The sequence below is a fragment of the Schistocerca gregaria genome, chromosome 2 (assembly GCF_023897955.1).
Source record: "Schistocerca gregaria isolate iqSchGreg1 chromosome 2, iqSchGreg1.2, whole genome shotgun sequence".
NCBI classification, from domain to species: domain Eukaryota; kingdom Metazoa; phylum Arthropoda; class Insecta; order Orthoptera; family Acrididae; genus Schistocerca; species Schistocerca gregaria.
In genome coordinates, this window is record NC_064921.1 from 807,547,859 (window position 1) to 807,572,538 (window position 24,680).

Here is a 24,680-nt window from a genome sequence, read left to right on the forward strand (position 1 = left end):
ATCTTTGCAGACAAATCTAGGGGAAAAGTCATATCACAAAACGAATAGTAAATAGGCTATCTGATCATGACATGCAACATCTTGTGTTAAATGTTGAAACTTGTCAGAATAAAAAATCTGTTAAATCTGGGTAAAGTCAAAAATTGAGATATTGAGGAAATCGCTCAAAGACATGAACTGGATAATGTTTACAATACTTCTGGCTCAAATGGAAAATACATTCATTAATAAAGTTACCTCCACTTTTGAAAATTGTTTTCCTCTAAAGGTAACTCAAATCACACAGAAGTAAAAAAATAAACTGTGGATTACACAATGAACAAAGATATCATGTGGGACAAAAAGGAGACTGTATCTACTATCTAGGAACAACTATGATGTTAGAATTCTAATGTATTACAAGAATACAGTGAGATATTGTAGCAAGTAATCCAGAAATTGAAGCAGCTTTATTATGAGAAAAAGGTAACTACACCGGGCAACAAAACAAAAACTGTATGGGATATAGTGAAGACAGAGACAGGTGGGGCCAAAAAGGTGTACAGTGCAATGCAGTATCTGAGACCAGTTTTTAAAAATAACTTCAGTAAAATGGGCATGGCACTCACATCTCCCAAAGAAGTAGCATCCATCATAAAATTCTTAAAATCTAAGTATTCCAGTGGGTATGGTAACATATTAACGAAGTTAATCAAAGAGTGCTCATGTGAGTTGAGATCTATCTTAAGTTATTTGTGCAGTCAATCTTTTATGAGTGGAACATTTCTAGACTGGCTAAAATATGCTGAAGTTAAGCCTCTTTAGAAGAAGGGAGATAAAGAGATACCACTTTTGCTGGCTTTCTCAAAAATATTTGAAAAGGTTGTGTTTTAGTGTCCTCTTAAGCATCTGACTGCAAATAATATATTGTCCAAGTCACTGTCTGGATTTCTTAAGGGTTCTGACATAGAGAAATCTATTTTCACTTGCAGCGAGAATGTATTTAATTAATTAGATAATAAATTAGAGGCTACTGGCATTTTCTGTGACCTGTCAAATGTGTTTGACTGTGTGATCCACAGCCTTCTCTTAAGTAAATTAAAATATTATGGTGTATCTGGCACTGCTGCGTAATGGTTTGAGCCTTATCTGTCTAACAGGAAACAGAGGGTGTCATCGTGAAATACCTTTGCAGTAAGCAGTCAGTCTTCATCTGACTGGTAATTATTTTCATGTGGTGTTCCTCAAGGTTCCATCTTGGGTCCATTGCTTTTTCTTGTGTACATTAATGACCTCTCATCTGTTACATTGACAGATACTAAGTTTGTTTTGTTTGCATATGATACTAACATTGCAATAAATAGCAAGTGAAATACAGATTTAGAAATAGCTGCTAATCAAATTATGACTGACATTAATAAGTGCTTTAAAGCTAATTCACTGTCATTAAACTTTCAGAAGACACAGAATATTCAATTCAGAATCTGTAAGAGATTTACTTCCAGCATGTGTATAACATACGAAAACATGCAGACTGAAGAGGTTGGCAGTGTTACATTTCTATGATTACAACCCGATAATAAATTCAGTTGGGAAGAGCATACCACAGAATTGCTTAAGCGCCTAAACAAGTCTATATTTGCCATGAGAATGGTGTCAGATGTAGGAGATATAAACATAAAAAAGTTGCATACTTTGCTTGCTTTCATTCTTTATTATTATTTATTTTATGGCCTTACCATTATGTTAAACAAGTTGTTACACAGGGATACAATTTGGTTCAACAATAACTTAATATGATATTTAGGTAATATAATTATTAGAGTCTATTCTTATATGAAAGGTGTTTTGCTCTTCTGTCTGCCCAATATTTCTTCATTCTTTCAGATATTTTCTTTCTTCATCTGAGACCACTCTTCCTGTACTCCTTTTATTGATTTTCATTTGTAGTCTGGTTTTCTCTGTCTTGTTTTTTAGGTCATCTACTGTAATTTGAAGTTCTTTTATATCTTCCTTAATTTCTGTGATCCATTTAATGTCACTCTTGCTATTCCACAAAATTTGTATTATTTTTTTATTAATTCTATTTTCTGGAGTTCTCATCAGATGTCCAAAGAATGAGATGCGTTTCTTCCTGATTGTGCTCATGACTGGTTCTATTTTCTTATATACTGTTTCATTTGATGCTATTCTCCAATGTCCATTTATTTTATACTGTTTATTTATACATGTCCTAATTATTCTTCTTTCTATTTTTAGTATTCTGTCAATTTCTGCTGTATTAGTTGTTTTGAAGATAGTTTCAGCTGCATACGCTATTTCTGGTTGTGTAACTGTTTTATAGTGTTTTAATTTTGCATCTATAGATAGGCTTTTTGTTGTTGTATGTAGTTTTTGTAATGTAATTTTCGTAGTTTAGTTTTTTTTATTCTATTCTGTCATGATGGCTTCTCATTTAGATTGTATGTTATTATTTCGCCTAAATATTTCAATTTATCAACAATTTAGATTTCCTGTTCTACTATTGTAATTTTGTTTGCAAGTGGTGGATCAGTTAGCATAATCTCCGTTTTTTCAAATGATATTCTAAGGCCTACTTTCTCTGCTATTTCTTGTAGTGATTTCACTTGTTGCCTGGCTTCTTGAACTGTGTTGGCTAGGAAAGAAAGATCATCAGCAAATCCCAAGCAGTTTAAGCTAATATCATCTTTTGCCCTTCCAATTCTTATAATCTTTTAATTGTTCTTGTACCATTCTCTCATTATGTATTCCAGTGCACAGTTGAACAGTAATGGTGATAGGCAGTCACCTTGTCTTAAGCCTGTTGTTATGAGGAATGGTTCCAAAATTTCTCCTCTAAACTTCACTTTTGATTTGGTGTTGGTTAAAGTGAGTTGTATTATTTTAATTAGTTTTGGATGGACTCCTAGATTTCTTAAAATTTTCAATACTGAAGGTCTGTGGAGACAGTCATATGCCTTCTTAAAATCTACAAATGTTATTGCCAGAGGTTTGTTCTGTTTCTTGTAGTATGCCATAATCACTTTTAAACTAATTATCTGTTCTGCACAGCTTCTCCATGGTCTGAAGGCTCCCTGATATTCCCCTAACTCCTGTTCTAATTGCTCCTTGATTCTTTCATATAGGATCTTGGATAGAATTTTGTATGTGCAGTCTTGGAGAGAGATTCCTCTGTAGTTGTCTGGGTTGCTCTGTAGTGTAGTGGGTGGATGATAGCTGTGGTCCAGTGTTCGGGAAATCTTTCTGTTACCCAAATTTTTGTTATAGCCTTGAGGTCTTGACTGTTTCACTTGCATATTTCCACATTTCAGCAAAAACCTGATCTTCTCCGCGTGCCTTTTAATTTTTTTGTTCTTTAAGATTTTTTTTCTACTTCTTGGAAAGTTGGAGGGTCTAGTTTGTTAGGTTTGGTTTTTATTGGGGTATTTATGTTGATTTCTAAAGGTTCTTTGGGTTCCTCACAATTCAGAAGTTTGTTAAATGCTTTTGCCACGATTTCTGCATTTGCCTTGTTACTGTGTGTCATTCTTTCATCTTCATCTTTCAGTATTAGTGTAGGGGCCTCATATTGTTGTAGTTGTTTCCCAAAGATTTTATAGTAGTTCCTGGAGTTGGTTTTATGATAATTACCTTCTATAGAGTTTATAATATCTTTATGAAATCCTCTCTTGATTCTTCTAATATTTTGTGTGAATTTTTTTCTTTAATTTTTTAGGTTGATGGCATTTTCTTCAGTTTTATGTGTTTGAAATTTTAACCATGCTTGGTGTCTATCTTCATGGAATTTGTCATATTCTGATGTCCACCATGCATGTTTCCTTCGTGGGTTCAAGGGAACTAGATTCTCTGCTTCTTTTTTAAGACCAGGCACTAGTTGTTCTAGATCATCTGTTAATTTGATGGTTTGTGTTATTTGTTGATACTTATTATTTTTAATTAGCTGATGTGGGTCAAACCTCCTCTTTATTTTATTAGTTTTTACAGTCCTCTTCTTTAGCGGAGTGAATTTGATTTTAATTTTAACCGTATAATGGTCTGAGCCTGTGTCTACTCCTCTCAGTACTTTAACATTGTGGATCTCCTTATGAAAATTTTTGTCCATACAGACATGATCTAGCTGCCACTCACCCTTCCTCCAGTCTGGATGTTTCCATGTTTTAAGTTTACTTGGCTTCCTCTTAAAGTATGTTGATTTAGATATAAGGTTGTGTTCTCTGCAGAGTTCTACAAGTCCTTGACCGTTTTTGTTCGTATATTTATGTGGACTCCATTTTCCAATTATATCTTTATATTTCCTTTCTTTTCCCAACTGAGCATTGAAATTGTCCAATAAGATTTTTACATTCTTTTTATTTACTCTGTTCACAGTTTGTTCCAGAAGGTCCCAAAATTTATCTACCTCTTCCTTTGTTTTTGTTAGACAATTTCTTCATTTGTTCGGGTATGAGCATTTATTATTGTATAGGTTTTATTCATTGTTTTAAAGCTTATAGTTGCAATTCTTGGCGATACTGCTTGGAAATCCGTTACTGAATCTATTATTTTTATGTTTACTGAAAACCGTGTTCCAAACTAGGGACATTGTTTCATTGCCCTCGGTCCTTGTTTCTCATTATAAATTCTGTATCCTTGTGATTCGAATGTGTCCTCTGTGGTGTTTCCCATTTCTTGGATCCCTGTTATTAAAATATTTGTTTATTTAGTTCATCTGTGAGCTTCTTGAGTTTTCCAGCCTGAAGTAGTGAGTTTATGTTGTGTGTTGCTATATAATTTATTTGCTCATGTTTAATCTTCTTTTTGTGTTTTAGTGTGCATTTGGATGGTTACAAACGCTCCGATTCATTTGTGGTGTAAATTTAAGAACATCACGTAGAAACCTGTTCGAGGAGCTTTATATTCCAACCACTGCTTCTCAGTTTATTTATTCCTTAATGAAATTTGTTGCAAGTAATACATCTGTTTCCAACCTGTAGCTCAATACATAGCATCAGTACTAGGAATAAGAACAACCTACATAAAGACCTAAAATCACTTATCTTGGTCCAAAAAGGGGTCCAATATTCAGGGACACACATTTTCAATAAATTGCTGGCAGCCATTAAAAACTTAGTTTCAGGTTAAGCACAGTTTAAACAGAGTTTGAAAGACTTTTTGATAGGCAACTCCTTCTACTCCATTAATGAATATCTTAACAGAGACTGTTAGACCAGCTCAAGTAAAAATATCTGTTAGATTTCAGATTTGACAGCATTTGGTCACAACAGTCATAATTAGATATTTTCTGTACGATAAATTTATTAATAGTACGTAACAGTGTTTCATTCTGACAGTGTGTAAATCCTCTAAATATTAGCTGTTCCAGTTTATCACATTGCATTCACTGACAGATGATCGGGGTAGTAAGTATCACATTCAAGTGTTTTATGTTTATATTTTCTGACATGTCCCACACCCACGACAATCATTTTATTTTTTGGGCCTGTGGAATGGAACCTGAACCTAATCTAATCTGTGTATAGAACACTAGTGTGACCCATTCTTGAGTGCTGCATGAGTGTTAAGGATCCCCACTAGGTCATAATCAAAGCAATTCAGAGGCTTGATGCTATATTTGTGGGTTATGTCAGCACACAAGTATTATGGAGATACTCCGCGAACTTGAATGGGAATCACTGGTGGGAAGATGATGATCTTTTCATAAGGCACTATTGAGGAAATTTAGAGAACTGGCATTTGAGGCATATCCCTGCAGAACAATTCTGCTGTCGACTGCATACATTTTGCTTAAGGACAATAAATATAAGATGAGAGAAATTAGGGCTTGTACAGAGACTTTTAACAGTCATTTTTCCCTTGGTTTGTTTGGAACTGGCACAGGATAGCAGATCACTAGTAGTGGCATGTGGTGTCCCTCTGCTGTATGCCGTATGCTGGCTTGCAGAATATGTATGTAGACATAATTGTATTTCACATGTGAAAATCAAATAAATTATGACTTCAGCCTGTTAGTCCACTAGTACTTGGCTGCCACCAACAATGATATACGTTTGGTCAGCCCCTGTCATGATCTGCCTCTAACAAGGGATTGCTATTGCTATTTGTGATCTTTTGTACCTTTGTGACAGATACGTCAGTATTCATAGAGCACATGTATGTAAAATACTTTTGTTAGCACCATCTGTGAGTGCCACTTATACCCTCTCAGATCATCTATTAGCAGAATTTTAATATGTATATTTCTTACCCAAACAGTTTCTTTATAGAATGACCATTTTGTGTCTCCCTCTTTCAGGGACAGGGATGAGTCCATTCCTCTGAACACAAGAGATATCCCTTCTCTGAAACGGCATCTTCGTTTTCAGTTTTGCCAGAGTTGTATCCATCCACTAACCTTCTAGAAGCTGCTATATCATGTAAATCTTCCGACCATGTCAGCGACCCCACTCAGCCGTTTCTTCTCCCATCTTCTGAAACAATGGCAGATATGGCTATCTCTCACTCCCTTGAATTCTGCTGCTCCACTGTCTTCAAAATTGTATACAAATCAAACCGTAAGTCTGAGTTAAATGCTGATTGCATCAATTAAATGGATATTTTCTACTGCATATTTTCGATCGTAGTACCCGTAATTTGTTCTTTATGTTAACTTACATTATTATGTAATTTATTTTTGGTGATGAGCGTGGGCACTGCCTTGTTTCATGTGATTAACATTTAACAGTATGCAACATGAGACAACTTGTACGATGTTTTCTTCTCAGCAAAAGGTCTTGAATGTAAATGAGGATCAAAAATTGTTTTGTATCACTCTTTGATGCAGAATGAAATGTTTATATTTGATATGACTGACACCAAAACATGCAGCAAAGATTCAGAATTGAGAACAAACCTCAGTAGACAAAAATTCAGGCTATGTGTGAGCCTATTGTCAGAACTGCACCATACTTAATGGATTAAAATGCTTTACCAAACTTTAATGTCTTCAGATTCTGATCAGAGACATGAAGGTGAAGGTGTGAATGCGGATAAGGACTTGTGTTCGGATGCAGTGTGGATAGGGATAGCATACCTCTGCCAATATGATATAAGCATCACCACCAGCATGTGAAACTGCTAATGGAGACACACATCTTTCTGGTAATATTTGTAGTGATGTTGATAATGTTCATAGAATGTAACAGTGGTAACTCAACGACTATTTGCACCAGTACCCTACAACAAACTCCATTGCAATTTACATTTTTTCTACTATCACGGTAGTGCTAATAGTGTAGTACTAATAAGTTGAAAAATGCTATTAAACATTATTATTATTATTATTATTTAAGCTAACTTCATGAGTTCCATTCAGTGTAAACAACTCTCTGTTGCACATCTCTTATGGGAAATATTCATGGTGAGAGATTCCATTGAATCACCTGCTATACAAAGTGACGCATATTGTGCAAAAATTAATGAAATGCATTGAAGTACTACTCTAGGTTTCGGTAATACTATACTTAATTTGAATGTTATTTTGTAAATTAATATCTAGTATGTTGTTGTGCTCTTCGGTTTGAAGACTGGTCTGATGCAGGTCTTCATGCTCCTTTATCCTGTGCAAGCCTCTTCATCTCTGAATATACCTACATATGCACACACGTGCATATGTAGCTAGATTGTGCCAATGAAACACACAATGCCAGGGCTGCAGTCTGGCAGGTAGACTGGCATGAAGAGTTGTGTTGGATGGAATGGGTAGAAGGAGAAAGAAGCAGGAAGGAGGGGAGTATTGGAGATGGGTAGCTGATGGCTCAGAGGGAGGCAGTAAGTGTATAGGGTAGGAATGCAACACACAGGGACTACGGCCTGTGAGTTTGTGCAGCACACGATAAAATGAGGTCAAGAATGGATTGGGAGGAGGTGACAGGACAAAAGAAGGGGAGATTGTTGGGTAGAAGATGTAGGTATAGTGAGTTAGCAAAGACTGAAGCCAGGAGGATCAAGGGAGTGGAGGATATGTTCGAAGGATAAATCACATTTGCACAGCTCAGAGAACATGGTGGCATGGCGGATCCAGATGGCACGGGTTGTCAAGCAACTACTGAACTCGAGTGTTTTGTGCTCAGCAATGTGTTCTGCCAGTGGGTGGTCAGCTCTGCTCTCGGCCACAGTTTGGTGATAGGCATTCACTATTTTGGACAACTGATTGGCGGCCATGCCCACATAAAATGCTGTGAAGAAATTGCAGGAGACACAGATGCTTCCACAGGTTGCCCTGCACCTAACAGTATTGGGTAAGCCTGTGGAAGGACTAGAGTTGGATGTACAGGGTGGGTGACTCAGGCAGGTCTCACACCTGGATCTTCCACTGGGATATATGACCCCTTTGGCAAAGGGTTTGGGAGTGGAAGTGGCATAAGGATGGACCAGAATGTTTTGTAGCTTTCGTGGTGGCTCAATAACACTTCAGGAAGGGTGAGAAGGATTGTGGGTAGGATTACCTCATATACAAGCCTGGTGATAGTTAAATCCTTGACAAACAACTTGGTTCATTTGTTCCAGTCTGGCAGGATATTGAGTAATGAGAAAGGGGGGGGGGGGGGGGTTGCTCTTTTACCTTTTACAGCTGGTTCTTGGGGGATGTGGGATTAGGGTGTATTTGAGAATATGGTACAGTTAATCTATTTGTGGACTGGGTTTGGTGGATGGTGCCTGTCTGTGAAGGACTAAGACTTTGAGCAAAGGAATTCTCATCACTACAAATACACTGTCCACAGGTGGGTATGAGAAATGGCAGCTATTTTTTTGTGTGGAAGAGATGGCATCTGTCAAAATGCAGTTACTGTTGGTGGTTAGTGGGCTTGAGATGGACAGAGGAGTGGATGGAGCCATCAGAAGGATGTCAGTGTGTGTTTGTCTTGGGTCCAGATCATGAAGATATCATAAATTAACCTGAACCAGATCAGGGATTTGGCAAATACTTACATTATTTGCAGTATTATGTAGAGAACTTAAAAAAATCATTCGCATAGCTTATGAAGGGATATGGACCAAAAATGGAGCACTGAGAGACACCAAAATCTGTATATCTTATTCTTGACCATCTCATCTCTAGTACTTCTCAGTTATCTTATGTAATTTCTCAGCACTGTTGTTTACTATTAAATATGTTGCTACTCATTGCATGGGTTTTCCAATGACACCGCCTATTGTAATTTATGACAAGACTGCATCAAGATGTTCTGCATTGAGACCTTTGGAGAGGTCAGTTAATAGTTCTGCTGCTGACATGGGACTCGAACCATTTCTCAAACCTGGAAACCCTTAATATACCAGCATTGTTGTAATGTTCCAAGATGCTTTTTAAGATAGTTTCTCAACCAGTTTGCTGTACGCGGTTTCATGCAGACACCACTTTCAACAGTATCTGTAAAGTAATGATTAAAAATATTGCTAAGTAGAAGGCAATCAGAAGTGGTATAGTTATTCACAGTTAATTCTACATTATTAGTTTTAGTTTATGTTGCATGATTCCTGATTATATTTATAACTGACCAGGAAGGCTAAAAAATTTTACCTTGGCATCACATAGGAAAATTTCTGACAGATTAAAACTGTATGCTTGACCGAGACTCAAGATTGGGACCTTTGTCTTTTGCGTGTAAGTGCTACCAAAGCACAACTCGTGAACTGTAATCACAGGAGAACTTCTGTGAATTTTGGGAGGTAGGACATGAGGAACATGTGGAAGTAAAGTTGTGAGGACAGGTTGTGAGTCTTGCTCCAGTGGCTCAGATGCTCGCAAAAAGGAAAGGTCCTGTGTTTGAGTCCCAGTTCAGCACAGAGTTTTAATCTGTCAAGAGGGTTCTTGAGAACTCTCATGTTTGTTGCACTACTTCAGATGTTGTATGGACGTCATAACTTTCTGAGTGAATACATTCAACAAATCTTGTGGAAGTGTTTTTGCTGTCGAAGTATAATGATGTGTAATGCTGTGGCTGATCATTGCATTTGAAGCAACCTCTTTCACCAATGTGCACAACCCAGAGTGAATGCTCACCAAGGAAGATGCCCTGTGTGTTCATAACACCTGCCAGCTTTGACCAGTGCAATTCGGTTTTCTCAACAAAATTCTTCAGTGATTAGAAACAAAGTTCCCCATGTGTAGTGGTGTCCATTGTGTCTGAGAACAAGTATTTTTCTTCCACTTTCTTTCATGACATCATCTTTTGTGTATTGATTGTAAACAAGCAGCTGTGAATGAGATCCCATATTGACCAGTTTATCATCCCATGAAAGAAAAAAAATCTCACAGCAATCACTCCTTTCTCCTCACTCCTTATGATCAGGTATGTCATGAAAAGCATAACATTATCATTGCACACTTATATTTAAATGGGGAAATCTGACTGTGCCACAACATCCAAAAATGCTCTCTTTATTCTGCACCTTTGTATTTTGTACTTCACAATGTCTTGCGAGTACAAGTCATGAGTCATGCTTGGGTAAGTCTGTCGGTAGACTACTTGCCCACAAAAGGCAAAGGTCCTGAGTTGAGTCTCTGGCACACAGTTTTAATCTGCCAGGAAGTTTCATATCAGCACACACTCTGCTCCAGAATGAAAAATTTATTCTGTAAATATCCCCCAGGCTATGGCTAAGCCATATCTCCACAGTATTCTTTCTTCCAAGAGTGGTAGTCATTCAGGCTTTGCAGGAGAGCTTCTGTGAAGTTTGGAATGTAGGAGATGAGATACTAGTGGAAGTAAAGCTGTGTGTTTGGGGTGTGAATCATCCTTGGGTAGCTCAGTTGGTTGAGGTAAGGCAAAGGTCCTGAGTTCGAGTCTTGCTCTAGCACACAGTTTAAATCTGCCAGGAAGTTTTGTATCAGCACACACTCCGCTGCAGAGTAAAAATTTCATTTAGGAGCTTCATATATGTTGGGTAATTCTTTTCTGCATTCAGTCTCCTAACTTATTTGCAGACCTGATATTTGTGCTGCTTGTAGAATTGTTTATATAACTTGTAGTTAGTCTGTGCAAGCTATACAACTTTCAGAACTATTGTTATAACATGTAATGGCAAAGGTTTTGATTTTAAAAGTGGATTTTTATAGATATTATTCACTTTTTTTTTTAATGCAATGGTACTGTTTTTGTCCAGTGAGGACTTCTAAGAGGAGGTTCCATTTATTGTTGACCCACGACTGTGCCTAAGTATAGCAATTATGTGCAGATAGATATATTTTGTGTTTGTACATGTTTCTTGGTTTTAATTTGGTATTGCAATATCTGCCGAGATGATGTGGTCATAATGATCTATTAAAAGACTGTTTGTGTTGACTGTACTGCAGGTGCTTGTCATCATAGATCTTTAACCTCATAAGATAGGATGCAATATGTTAAGGTTTGCTTTCCTGACAATCGTGGGAAGTGTTCATTTTCAGATCTCCGGGTATGGTGTTATTTACATTCCTACACCATGGCACTAATTTATTCGAAATTCCATCAAAAGATTTCAGGAATGAATTAAATTTTCCAGATGAGGGTCTGTATCTGCCAACAACAAAGAAATAAATAGAGTGAAACGTGAATTTGGGCTGTGAAATTTTGACTCTTTGTCAGCATAAAACTTGTTCACGCATGCCACTTTCTCTGTAGTGGATAGAAGCTTATGTTTTCTCAAGTATATGACAATGCCACCTACTTTATTACATGTCATGCAGTGAGATGTTTCTAGTTTCTAGTCTTTTAATTTGAAATAGTGAATGTTATCTACTGATTTCTGGTGCTCTGTTACAAACTACTGTAGATGGGGTCAGTCCTGTAATAAATGATGCAAAAGCATCTCATTAACATCTTGTACTTAAACACAAAAATGATAGAGTACTCTCACATGAACTTAAGGATGTATGAGGCATATACGAAACATGTTTTTCCAGGCCTTTATTGTGTTTCTTCAAGGGATCAGAATGTCAGTTTTCGGATTTGGCATTGTTAATGTTAGAGTACGGCCAGATGCATTTTCTGTCGCCAGCCCCGACTGTCTGAGTCTAGTATTATCTCGTGTAAAAGTGTGCAAATGTTTTCTGTACATTTACAAATTGTGTAACTGAGGTAGGACATGAGAAGCAGCTGGTATTCTCTTGTTGAATGTGAGAAACTGCCTAAAAACTACATCTGTGCTTACTGGCACTCTGAATCTCATTCTTAATCCACCAGGTGAATTCCAGCCTGCTGATGTGTGCGGATAACCATGTGGGTCCATAAATGACACACACACACACTGGTGTTATCTCATGTGGCACCAATGCAGTGTTTATTTGTCCTTAAAAAAAAGGTCATGTTTGTTTTGCATGTGCATTGCTTCAGTGACATACTATTTCAGGATTAACTCTCCCAAGAAATTGTAATTTTTGTCCTTGAGATGAATGACCTCTGTAACATTACATTGCACATTCAACTTATTGTTTACTATTTCTAGAAACTGTGTTTGTTACCTAGTCCTTCCATAACCTACTGAGATGTAGACGATGGGTCATAGGGAATTTTCTTCCTGTGCAGCTTACGTTAGCAAATGTTATACTATTAAATCTTGTGTATATATTTTGTATTATATGTTTTGTATCTACTTACTTACACATGACCAGTCTGCTTACGCATTATGATGCTTCTCAGTGTGTGCAGTCTTCTTTTGTCAAGATCACTAGATCTTTTGTTTCATTACTTGCTACATTGTCCGTTTCCACTAAGAACTAGAAAAAGTTATTGTTTGATAATGGTGACATCTGATCAGAAAGCATCTCATAGAAGTTGCTGCCTGGAATTTTGTGCCTAGTTTCATTGTACTGGTTATATTTCGATGTATGTATGTATGTATGTATGTACAACTTCTATTTTGAAAGTTTGCAGCTAAGATTTGCCCTTCCATATAGAATTATTTTAAATTTTCTGACATTTTATTGATTTTAGACACAATAGTACTTTGGTGCTGTGTGATGACACTGTTTTGTCTTTTGCCCATAGTAACTGATGATGCAGTATGAGAAATTCTTTGAAATCACTTCATTATCCGTGACCACACTATGATAGCATTATTTTTATAATACTGAAAATGTCTGTTTCGTGCTTTGATTTCAGTTTAGTTTTTCTTCTCATGTGATTCGAGACTGCTCATTGCACTCTCACAGACTGTAACTGAAAGCCCATCAAAGGGGTTTGGGTTTTCATGAACAAAATTTGTGTTGCATACACTAGTTACATGATTAGGGACATTTTCCATGTTAAATGTGTGTGTAACTTCTGTCCACTTTCAGAAGCAGATGAGATACTTGCAGAACTCCTAGCATATTCAGCTTACTTTTTCCTACATAAAATTTCAAAGTGTCCATTTTCAGTGCATGAATTGTAAACTGTAACCTCTATGCATTCAACTTCGTGATTTTCACATGCTTTCTTTGTAATGGGGAAAAATTAAAATTTTTATGAAGAGAAATGTGATCAACTTACACAGTGGATGCCATCTTGATCATATCTGTGTATTTTTCTCTGGCATTTCAGTGAGTTCCCTTTCACGTTATGGCAGTGGCATGACTGCAGTTCTCAAAATCTCTGTACACAAAAATTTGGTGGTTTTTTTGTACATCTTGCAGGGCTGTAATCAGACATGATTGGTATGGTTGGTATGGGTCCCACACACAACTACACTACTACATACAGGGTGTTTAAAAAATGACCGGTATATTTGAAACGGCAATACAAACTAAATGAGCAGCGATAGAAATACACCGTTTGTTGCAATATGCTTGGGACAACAGTACATTTTCAAGCAGACAAACTTTCGAAATTACAGTAGTTACAATTGTCAACAACAGATGGCGCTGCGGTCTGGGAAACTTTATAGTACGATATTTTCCACATATCCACCATGCATAGCAATAATATGGCGTAGTCTCTGAATGAAATTACCTGAAACCTTTGACAACATGTCTGGCGGAATGGCTTCACATGCAGATCAGATGTACTGCTTCAGCTGTTCAATTGTTTATGGATTCTGGCGGTACACCTGGTCTTTCAAGTGACCCCACAGAAAGAAGTCACAGGGGTTCATGTCTGGCGAATAGGGAGGCCAATCCACGCCGCCTCCTGTATGTTTCGGATAGCCTAAAGCAATCACACGATCATCGAAATATTCATTCAGGAAATTAAAGACGTCGGCCGTGCGATGTGGCCGGGCACCATCTTGCATAAACCACAAGGTGTTCGCTGTCGTCGTCTAAGGCAGTTTGTACCGCCACAAATTCACGAAGAATGTCCAGATAGCGTGATGCAGTAATCGTTTCGGATCTGAAAAATGGGCCAATGATTCCTTTGGAAGAAATGGCAGCCCAGACCAGTACTTTTTGAGGATGCAGGGCCGATGGGACTGCAACATGGGGCTTTACGGTTCCCCATATGCGACAGTTCTGTTTATTGACGAAGCCGTCCAGGTAAAAATAAGCTTCGTCAGTAAACCAAATGCTGCCCACATGCATATTGCCGTCATCAATCCTGTGCACTATATCATTAGCGAATGTCTCTCGTGCAGCAATGGTAGCGGCGCTGAGGGATTGCCGCGTTTGAATTTTGTATGGATAGAGGTGTAAACTCTGGCGCATGAGACAATACGTGGACGTTGGCGTCATTTGGACCGCAGCTGCAACACGGCGAACGGAAACCCGAGGCCGCTGTTGGATCACCTGCTGCACTAGCTGCGCGTTGCCGTCTGTGGTTGCCGTACGCGGTTGCTCCACCTTTCCAGCACGTTCATCCGTCACGTTCCCAGTCCGTTGAAATTTTTCAAACAGATCCTTTATTGTATTGCTTTTTGGTCCTATGGTTACATTAAACCTCCGTTGAAAACTTCGTCTTGTTTCAACAACACTGTGTTCTAGGCGGTGGAATTCCAACACCAGAAAAATCCTCTGTTCTAAGGAATAAACCATGTTGTCCACAGCACACTTGCACGTTGTGAACAGCACACGCTTACAGCAGAAATACGACGTACAGAATGGCGCACCCACAGACTGCGTTGTCTTCTATATCTTTCACATCACTTGCAGCGCCATCTGTTGTTGAAAATTGTAACTACTGTAACTTCGAAAGTTTGTCCGCCTGAAAATGTACTGTTGTCCCAAGCATATTGCAACGAACGGTGTATTTCTATCTCTGCTCGTTTAGTTTTTATTGCCGTTTAAAATATACCAGTCATTTTTGAAACACCCTGTATGATGTCTTACCAGGAAAAAGTACTCTTGTTGCTTCACCTTTCTCAACCAGCCCTACAAGATTCTTGTCACTTCCAAGAATACCCTGTTTGCCTTGCAGACCACCCCACTTTCACGCATTTGTTTTTTCAGCCAAAATAATTAGATGGAAACTTTGGTTCCCTACAGGTCAAATGTTGATCGATGCCTGGTTGGGTAAAGGAAAAGCCAACCTCAGGGTGAGTGATGTTCCTGTACCACAGTTCAGCCGTGAGAATTGTGAGGCAGTGGTGGCGTATTTATTGATCCAAGGGTTCCTGCAAGAAGATTTTCATTTCACCCCATATTCAACTCTTAGTTACATCAAAAGAGGTAGGTATTTAGCTTATCACGGATTTAGAGATACCCTTTTGACAAAGAAATTTTAAATTTTTGGATAAAACAATCATCATTTTCTAAAATTTTTGAGAAGGTAATGTACTCCATGAATGTTGCCCAACTGTATAGTAATGGGGCAGCCTACTTAGCCAATCACAGTTTGGATTTCAAAAGGGCGTATTCTATTGTGTCAGCTTTTTATACATTTACATCCCACATAATACAATCAGTAAATGATAAAATATAGTCAACTGGGATCTTTTGTGGCATGCTGAAGGCTTTTGATCATGTCAGTCTTCATATTCTATTACAGAAGTTAGCTTTTCATGGCATACATAACTCACCTAATACCAAACATTGTTGTGAAGCTGAGCAAAGCAGCATCATCAGAGAAGATAGTAAATGATGTTTTTGTGATAGTTACTGAATAGTTTTGCATAAATGGGCTAACTTTAAACTTTGAAAAAACACAGTTCATCCAGTTTTGTACTGTCAAAAATATCCCACCTAGTATGCCAACAATAAATAATAGAGTAGAAAATAATAAGTTCTTAGATGTACATGTTGATGAAAACTTAAACTGGTAAAACCAATTAACTCAGATACTTTTGCCACAAATGCCAACATTGAGAAACAGAAGTCAGTAAGATAACATATTTTGCATATTTTATTTCATTGATGTCTTGTGGGATAACATTCTGCAGTAACTTCTCAATTAGGCCAAAAGTATTTATTACACAAAGCAAGGTAATTAGAATTATGTGTGGAGTTCACATGTGTACATCTTGCAGGGATCTCTTTAAGGAGCTAGGAATACTAATGACAGCCCACAGTAGGTCTACATTTGTTCACTTATGAAATTTGTAACCAACAATCCATCTAAGTTTAAGATGAACGTAGATATTGACAAGTACAACACTAGAAGAAAAAATGATCTGTATTATGCTTCAATGAATGACACTTTATCACCAAGTGGGGTGAGATATGCAGCTATTAAACTCTTTGGCAATATACTCGTGGAAATAAAATGTCTGGCAAGTGGCAGAAATGTTTTCAAATGTAGATTTAGCAAACTCGTCTATATCCTACACTAATTCTTAAGTAGAGATAGACATTTTTAAATAAAAGCACCTGTAAATGACCAGCACATAGCCTTATAATTATTATATTTTATTTTTTTAAATTTTTTAGTTTTCTGTGTTTGTTCTGTTGAAATATTGCATATAATAAGGTTTATTGTGAATTTAATGTGTATAACAAGTAACTAATTACACTAAAAAAATGTTTTCTGCAATACAGGGTGTTTCAAAAATGACTGGTATATTTGAAACGGCAATAAAAACTAAACGAGCAGCGATAGAAATACACCGTTTGTTGCAATATGCTTGGGACAACAGTACATTTTCAGGCGGACAAACTTTCGAAGTTACAGTAGTTACAATTTTCAACAACAGATGGCGCTGCAAGTGATGTGAAAGATATAGAAGACAACGCAGTCTGTGGGTGCGCCATTCTGTATGTCGTCTTTCTGCTGTAAGCGTGTGCTGTGGACAACATGGTTTATTCCTTAGAACAGAGGATTTTTCTGGTGTTGGAATTCCACCGCCTAGAACACAGTGTTGTTGCAACAAGACGAAGTTTTCAATGGAGGTTTAACGTAACCAAAGGACCGAAAAGCAATACAATAAAGGATCTGTTTGAAAAATTTCAACAGACTGGGAACGTGACGGATGAACGTGCTGGAAAGGTGGGGCAACTGCGTACGGCAACCACAGACGGCAACGCGCAGCTAGTGCAGCAGGTGATCCAACAGCGGCCTCGGGTTTCCGCTCGCCTTGTTGCAGCTGCGGTCCAAATGACGCCAACGTCCACGTATCGTCTCATGCGCCAGAGTTTACACCTCTATCAATACAAAATTCAAACGCGGCAACCCCTCAGCGCCGCTACCATTGCTGCACGAGAGACATTCGCTAATGATATAGTGCACAGGATTGATGACGGCAATATGCATGTGGGCAGCATTTGGTTTACTGACGAAGCTTATTTTTACCTTGATGGCTTCATCAATAAACAGAACTGTTGCATATGGGGAACCGAAAAGCCCCATGTTACAGTCCCATCATCCCTGCATCCTCAAAAAGTACTGGTCTGGGCTGCCACTTCTTCCAAAGGAATTATTGGCCCATTTTTCAGATCCGAAATGATTACTGCATCACGCTATCTGGACATTCTTCGTGAATTTGTGGCGGTACAAACTGCCTTAGACGACACAGCGAACACCTCGTGGTTTATGCAAGATGGTGCCCGGCCACATCGCACGGCAGATGTCTTTAATTTCCTGAATGAATATTTCGATGATCGTGTGATTGCTTTGGGCTATCCGAAACATACAGGAGGCGGCGTGGATTGGCCTCCTTATTCGCCAGACATGAACCCCTGTGACTTCCTTCTGTGGGGACACTTGAAAGACCAGGTGTACCGCCAGAATCCATAAACAATTGAACAGCTGAAGCAGTACATCTGATCTGCATGTGAAGCCATTCCGCCAGACACGTTGTCAAAGGTTTCGGGTAATTTCATTCAGAGACTACGCCATATTATTGCTATGCATGGTGGATATGTGGAAAATATCGTACTATAGAGTTTCCCAGAGCGCAGCGCCATCTGTTGTTGACAATTGTAACTACTGTAATTTCGAAAGTTTGTCTGCTTGAAAATGTACTGTTGTCTCAAGCATATTGCAACAAACGGTGTATTTCTATCGCTGCTCATTTAGTTTGTATTGCCGTTTCAAATATACCGGTCATTTTTGAAACACCCTGTAAATTAAAGTTATATGTTAAATCCAGTTACTGGACTACAGTCCTGACACCGTGCATTTAAAATGGATAAGCTGTTGCACCACAGTTTGGAGTCCACATTAAACTGTAGGTCCCCCAGTAACATATGAGGTAAGTCAGTGCAAAGGCTGATGGAAGGTAATGGCATACCACCTCCATTAGGACCACACCTAGTAAAGCACTGTGGCATACAAACCAACCTTTGGGTTGATGATAGCTTTAGTTTTTTATTTCTTGTAAACATTTTTATATGGATCTGTAAGATGTAGTTCAGGTTTTGTTCAGAAAAGGGAAGGGAAGGGATAGGTAACACAAAAGAAATTTTTCCACATGTCTTATTATAAGAAATCAAATTGAGTCGGGTGATACTGAGAGAATTAGATTAGGAAATGAGACACTTAAAGTACTAAAGGAGTTTTGCTATTTGGGGAGCAAAATAACTGATGATGGTTGAAGTAGAGAGGATATAAAATGTAGACTGGCAATGGCAAGGAAAGCGTTTCTGAAGAAGAAAAAATTGTTAACATCAAGTATAGATTTAAGTGTCAGGAAGTCGTTTCTGAAAGTATTTGTATGGAGTGTAGCCATGTATGGAAGTGAAACATGGATAATAAATAGTTTGGACAAGAAGAGAATAGAAGCTTTCGAAATTGGTGCTACAGAAGAATGTTGAAGATTAGGTGGGTAGATCACGTAACTAATGAGGAGGTATTGAATAGGATTGGGGAGAAGAGGAGTTTGTGGCACAACTTGACAAGAAGAAGGGACCAGTTGGTAGGACATGTTCTGAGACATCAAGATCACAAATTTAGCACTGGAGGGCAGTGTGGAGGGTAAAAATCCTAGAGGGAGACCAAGAGATGAATACACTAAGCAGATTCAGAAGGGTGTAGGTTTCAGTAAGTACTGAGAGATGAAGAAGATTTGCACAGGATAGAGTAGCATGGAGAGCTGCATCAAACCAGTCTCAGGACTGAATATGACAACAACAACAACAACAACAACAACAAGTAAAAATAAGAGTTGGAAGCAGTTGGTGCAGAATGGTCATGGAGACTAGAGTGAGAGGAGAGGGCAAATTAATGCCTTAACATAAAACCGTGAGTTATCTTGTTTTATTATTTTGACAGAAACTTAAAATCTTTGGCATACTTGGGCTATTTAAGAAGAGATCTTGGGGAGGGGGGACCACTTGTATCTGTTTCAGCACTTACAGTTAACTGTGCAGCTACTGAGTTTCGGTTCAGGTGGTTGCCACTAGGTATCCTCTTTACTGTGTACAGCTTTGGATACTTGACAACAAAACATGCACTTTCAGCCTCTCTCCTGTGGTGTTATTGAGTCGACACTTTCAACAGAGGATGGGGATAGTGATCCTGAGTTTGACGTTGAATATAGCAGCTCAGAAAGTGAAGAAGAAATTGATGTTACTTCATTAGAGGCGGAAAGTGATAACAATTTGTCAGTTGAGTGACAAGTGCTTGCCAGTGGTACGAGATAAATACACCCATTGAGCTTCAGACAGCTTCTCCATGATTTTTGTTCACAGTAAACCATTGTAAAATACGTGGTTAGACTTCATAGCTACACAGAAACTAAAAAATAACTTCAAGTTTCAGTATATTTTAGTGAAAATCCAGTGCATGAGTATACTACGGATGTTTTATTGGTGAGATTCAAATTTTTTTAACTCCTTATTTTGAGCTTTGAAAGCTATCTTTATATTCTGTGTGTTATGTCATTCATTATAGGATGTTATTCACCATAAAAAAATGTTTTTGTAACATAACTTGAAAAAAAAGTCATTAAATGAAGCGGTTAATAATTTGAAAAAAAGCAAAGTTTAGTTAACTTACAAAAGTTGTTCAAAGAGAGGAAGTATTTATCTAAAACTGATATGAAGTTAGACTGGCCAGTTCTGTTACCAAAACAAATAATTTAACTGGATAGATAAAAAATCTACTCACTAAGTGGTGACAGAACACACATGTAAAAGACAATTGCAATTGGCAAGCTTTCGGAGCCAGTGGCTCCTTCTTTAGGCAGAAGGGTTGAATTGGAAGGAAGAGGTGTGAAGGAAAAGGACTGGAGAGGACTAGGAAAAGTAGTACACTTAGGAAAAGTCACCCAGAACTGTGGGTCAGTGGAGACTTACCACACAGGATGAGAAGGAAAGATGGATTGTTGGGGCTGCATTGGATGAGATTTGAAAACCTGAGAGCTTAAAGGTTTAAGACAGGGTAACATGCAGAGAGAGATTACTGCTTAAATATCATGCATGAGTTAATAAGAGGGAAAAGCTAAGTGCATTGTACATAACAGAGGTGGGAGGGGGGCAGTGAAAAATATATTGGTAAGACAATGAAAGATGTAGAAAACTAAACTAGAGTGAAGCAAATAGTAGTTACTGTGAAGAAATGCTGAGACAGAAGAAATTAACATAAATTAAGGTCAGGTGGGTGGCGAGAAACCAAGGACATGATGTGCTAGTTCCCAACTGCGGAGTTCTGAGGAACTGGTATCTGGGGAAGAATCCAGATGGCACATGGGGTGAAGCTGGTGCTAAGGTCACAATTGTCATGTTGTAGAGCATGCTCTGCAGCAGGATATCGCGAGTTGCCAGTATACACCATCTGCTTATGCCCATTCATCCTAATTGATGATTTGGTGGTAATCATGCCAATGTAGAAGGCTGAGCAGTGTTTACGTAACAGCTGGTATATGACGTGTGCCATTTCACAGGTGGCTCTTGCTTTGATAATATATGTTTTGCCAGTTACAGGGCTTCTATAGGTGGTTGGAGGAGGGTGCATATGGCAAGACTTTCAGTGGGGATGGTCACAGGGGTAGGAGCCATAGGTTAGGGAAATGGGTGCAGAAGGAGCATAGGGTCTGACAAAAATATTGTGGAAATTCGGAGGGTGACAGATAACTATTCTAGGCATGGTGGGCAAAATTTCAGACAGAATGGATCTCATTTCAGGGTATGATTTTAGGAGTTCATGGTCCAGTCGAAGTAGCTGATTAACGCATCCCAGACCAGGATAATACTGAGTCACCAGTGATGTGCTCCAAAGTTGTTTTTTGGAGGGATGAGCAGTACCAGGATTGGATGTGATGGCCCAGGAAATCTGCTTTTTAACTAGGGTGGGGGTGTAATTATGTGCAGTGAATGCTGAAGTGAGAATGGTGCTGTATTGCCGTAAGGAGTCTGCATTCGAACAAATACATTTGCCTCAGATCCCAAGGCTGTATGGGAGGGAATGTTTGACGTGGAAAGGATGGCAACTGTCAAATGTAAGTACTGTTGTTTATTGGTAGGTTTAATGTGGACAGAAGTGTGTAGCTGGCCTTCGGTGAGGACAAGATCAACATCAAGGAAAATGGCATGGGATTTGGAATAGGCCCATGTGAAATTTAATTGGGAGAAGGTAGTCAGAGATTCCAGAAATTTTAGCAGGTTAGCCACATCATGTGTCCATTTGGTAAAGATATCATCAATGTATCTAAACCAAACCAGGAGCTGAAGACTTGTGGAACCCAGGGCAAGTGCCCTCCAAGCGACCCATGAAACGGTTGGCGTTGGAGGGAGCCATCCTGATTCTCATGGTCGAACCCCTGGTCTGTTTGCACATCTGTCCGTCAGAGGTGAAGCAGTTGTTGGGAAGTATAAAGTTGATTAAGGTGAGTAGGAAGGATGTCATAGGTTTGGAATCAGGTGGGCACTGACAGGAAATGTTCAGCCGCACCTGACCATGTACCTGGGGGCTGCTGGTATAGAGGGAGATGGTGGTAGTGGGACGGGCACGGATTTCAGATGATCTAGGACTGTTTGGTGTCTTTGATGTAGGAAGGGAGTCTTTATACTATGGGTTGCAGGTGTTGATCAACTAAGGCAGATATATGTTTAGTGGATGCTTTGAAGCCAGCAACTATAGGATGGTCTGGATTATTGGGTATGTGGATTTTAGGAAGAAGGTAAAAGGTGTGGGTGTGTAGTTTGGGGGAGGGGGGAGGGGGTGAGAAGCTCTATGGATTGAAGTGTTAGCCCTTGTGAGGGGCCTGATGTTTTAAGGAGGGACTGCAGGTCAATTTGAATCACAGGGATGGGATCTTGATGGCAGACACTGTATGTAGAGGTGTCAGGCAGCTGGCATAGACCTTCACTAACATATTCCTTTTGGTCAAGTAACGCAGTGGTAGGCCCTTTGTCTGCTGGGAAGATAATGATGGAGTCATCGGCATTTAGGGAACATAGAGTCTGGAGTTCTGCAGAGGACAGGTTAGGGTCATGCTGTAGGGAAGATGTTTGAAATGTCCCATAATAAACATAGAATGTCAATTCTCTGCAAGGTAGTGCTGCACTGCAGGAATTCTTGATTTCACCTAATCAGTGAGAAAATTCCACTACCAAATACAAATATGGCTGATTTAACTATGAATGGTTGTACTGTATTGTAGAAGATGGCCAATGGTTTGTAGGTCTTGAGTGAAGGTGGTTTGAAACTCAAACACTGCATTAAATTTGTTGATGGTCAGAGCTAAGTGTTTAATTCTCTGTGTTCAAATAGGGCTACATTATCAAGACAAATCCTTGATAGAGAAGTACACATGGTAAGAATATGTTTTTGACATGAGTAACATTCTAGTTTGAGGAATATTTTAATGTAAAAATTGAAAGCTTTCTGACAGCATGCAGCATGTTATAAATTAGGCAGAGCAGTTGTCATAAGCTGTGATTTGCAACTAAGATATCTAAAGAAGAAAAAGCAAACAAGAAGAGATTTACAAGAAAGTAGCATGTACCAATCTCTTGACATCCCACTATGAAATGTTTCCAGTGGATGATGGTTCTAGGCTTGTGTTGGCCAGGGCAACAGTCAAATACCTTCTGGCTCCAGAAATAGGCCAAGATGGCACGGGAAACGGACAGTATTGCATTATCCGAAATAGAATGTCATGAAGACTTCGAAGATAGAGCACAGTCACCAGACGTAACACATCATGAATGAAATGCATAGATCTAAATAACTTTAACAATTGTTGCATGCAATCTTCAGGGTGTTGCGATTTTAATGGGCAGTGTTGTATGCAGTGTTGGATCACGAGCCTTGCCACAACTCATATATGATCGTATGCCAGACATTGGTTGGTGACACATAATTTTATTGGTTGATTCAATGGGGCATGTACCACTTCTTTACTTGCGTAATAGTCTCACACGTAATAGTTTGCTGAACACTTGTAACACTAGTTTTTGGAAAACGGGGTGTATACTTCTCCCTGTACTGCTTTCATAGAAGTTAGCAATGATGAGTCATCTTCCTGTATGAAGAAGAATTTGAAGAGTCTGTTAGTGGTGATGTACGTTTTCCCCTGTTTTTGCTTATTATATGAAAGATTTTTGTAATTTAATTATTGATTTTTTTTTTTTTTTTTTTCCAGGGCCGAGGGCAGCAAGTGTGTTGGCTAACAGCTACTGTATAAAGATGGCCGTCCCTGGCAAGAAGCTCCCAATGTCAGCTGTGGTGAAACCTGCACTTGTGTCATCTGGTGCAGCTGAGAGAGAACCAGGAGCATACAAAGAGAAGTGTACAAATAATAAGACTACAATTGTGATAAGTCCTGATAGGGAAAAGGATGTAAAAAAGGAAAAAATGAAACAGGGTGGTGGGCACTCGGACTGTGGCTCGAAGTTGAATGGTGGTCCAAGTGCTTCCTCTGCAAAGAAACGTAAGAGTGATCATGAAACATTGGCCAACAAAAAACACAAATCAGAATCAAAATCTGATGTGCTAAGTAGTTCTTCTAATCAGATTACCAAGAAATCAGATTGCTTACCTACAAGCAGTGTTGAAACTGTGATGTTAGAGGACTCTGATAGTGAAGAGGCACCTGTTTTGAAGAGCACATCATTTTCAGCCAAGAAGCGCAAGACATATATAAGTTCTGGTAGCAGTGATGAGGACTTGGAATGTGGTTGAAATATGACCAAATGAGACTGTAATACAGCTATTTTTGTTACAAATGTATTGTGTAAAATACTGAAATACTAATATCCATTACATTTTTCTAGAAGTAATTTACATATTTATTTATTTATTCACTCTGAATCATTCCATTAATGTGGAATAAGAAATAATGAAACAAACTTTGATTTGTATATTTTCAACCTCTGCTTGAGTATTTTGTGTATTATACAAGTAAATATGCAATAAGTAGATGATCAAATTGAA

At 38.5% G+C, this 24,680-nt stretch overlaps 1 protein-coding gene across 7 annotated transcripts in view; it reads left to right on the forward strand.

Moving 5' to 3' along the window:
- The window catches only part of LOC126335096 (ATP-dependent DNA helicase Q1-like), a 138,640-nt gene extending 113,960 nt beyond the window's left edge, over positions 1 to 24,680 (forward strand). For all 7 annotated transcript variants that reach the window (XM_049998009.1, XM_049998007.1, XM_049998006.1 and 4 more), the window contains 2 exons: positions 15,416 to 15,598; positions 23,890 to 24,680. In XM_049998009.1, the coding sequence (XP_049853966.1) occupies positions 15,416 to 15,598; positions 23,890 to 24,428 (722 nt within the window). In that variant the 3' untranslated portion in view covers positions 24,429 to 24,680. The remainder of the gene's footprint in view (positions 1 to 15,415; positions 15,599 to 23,889) is intronic.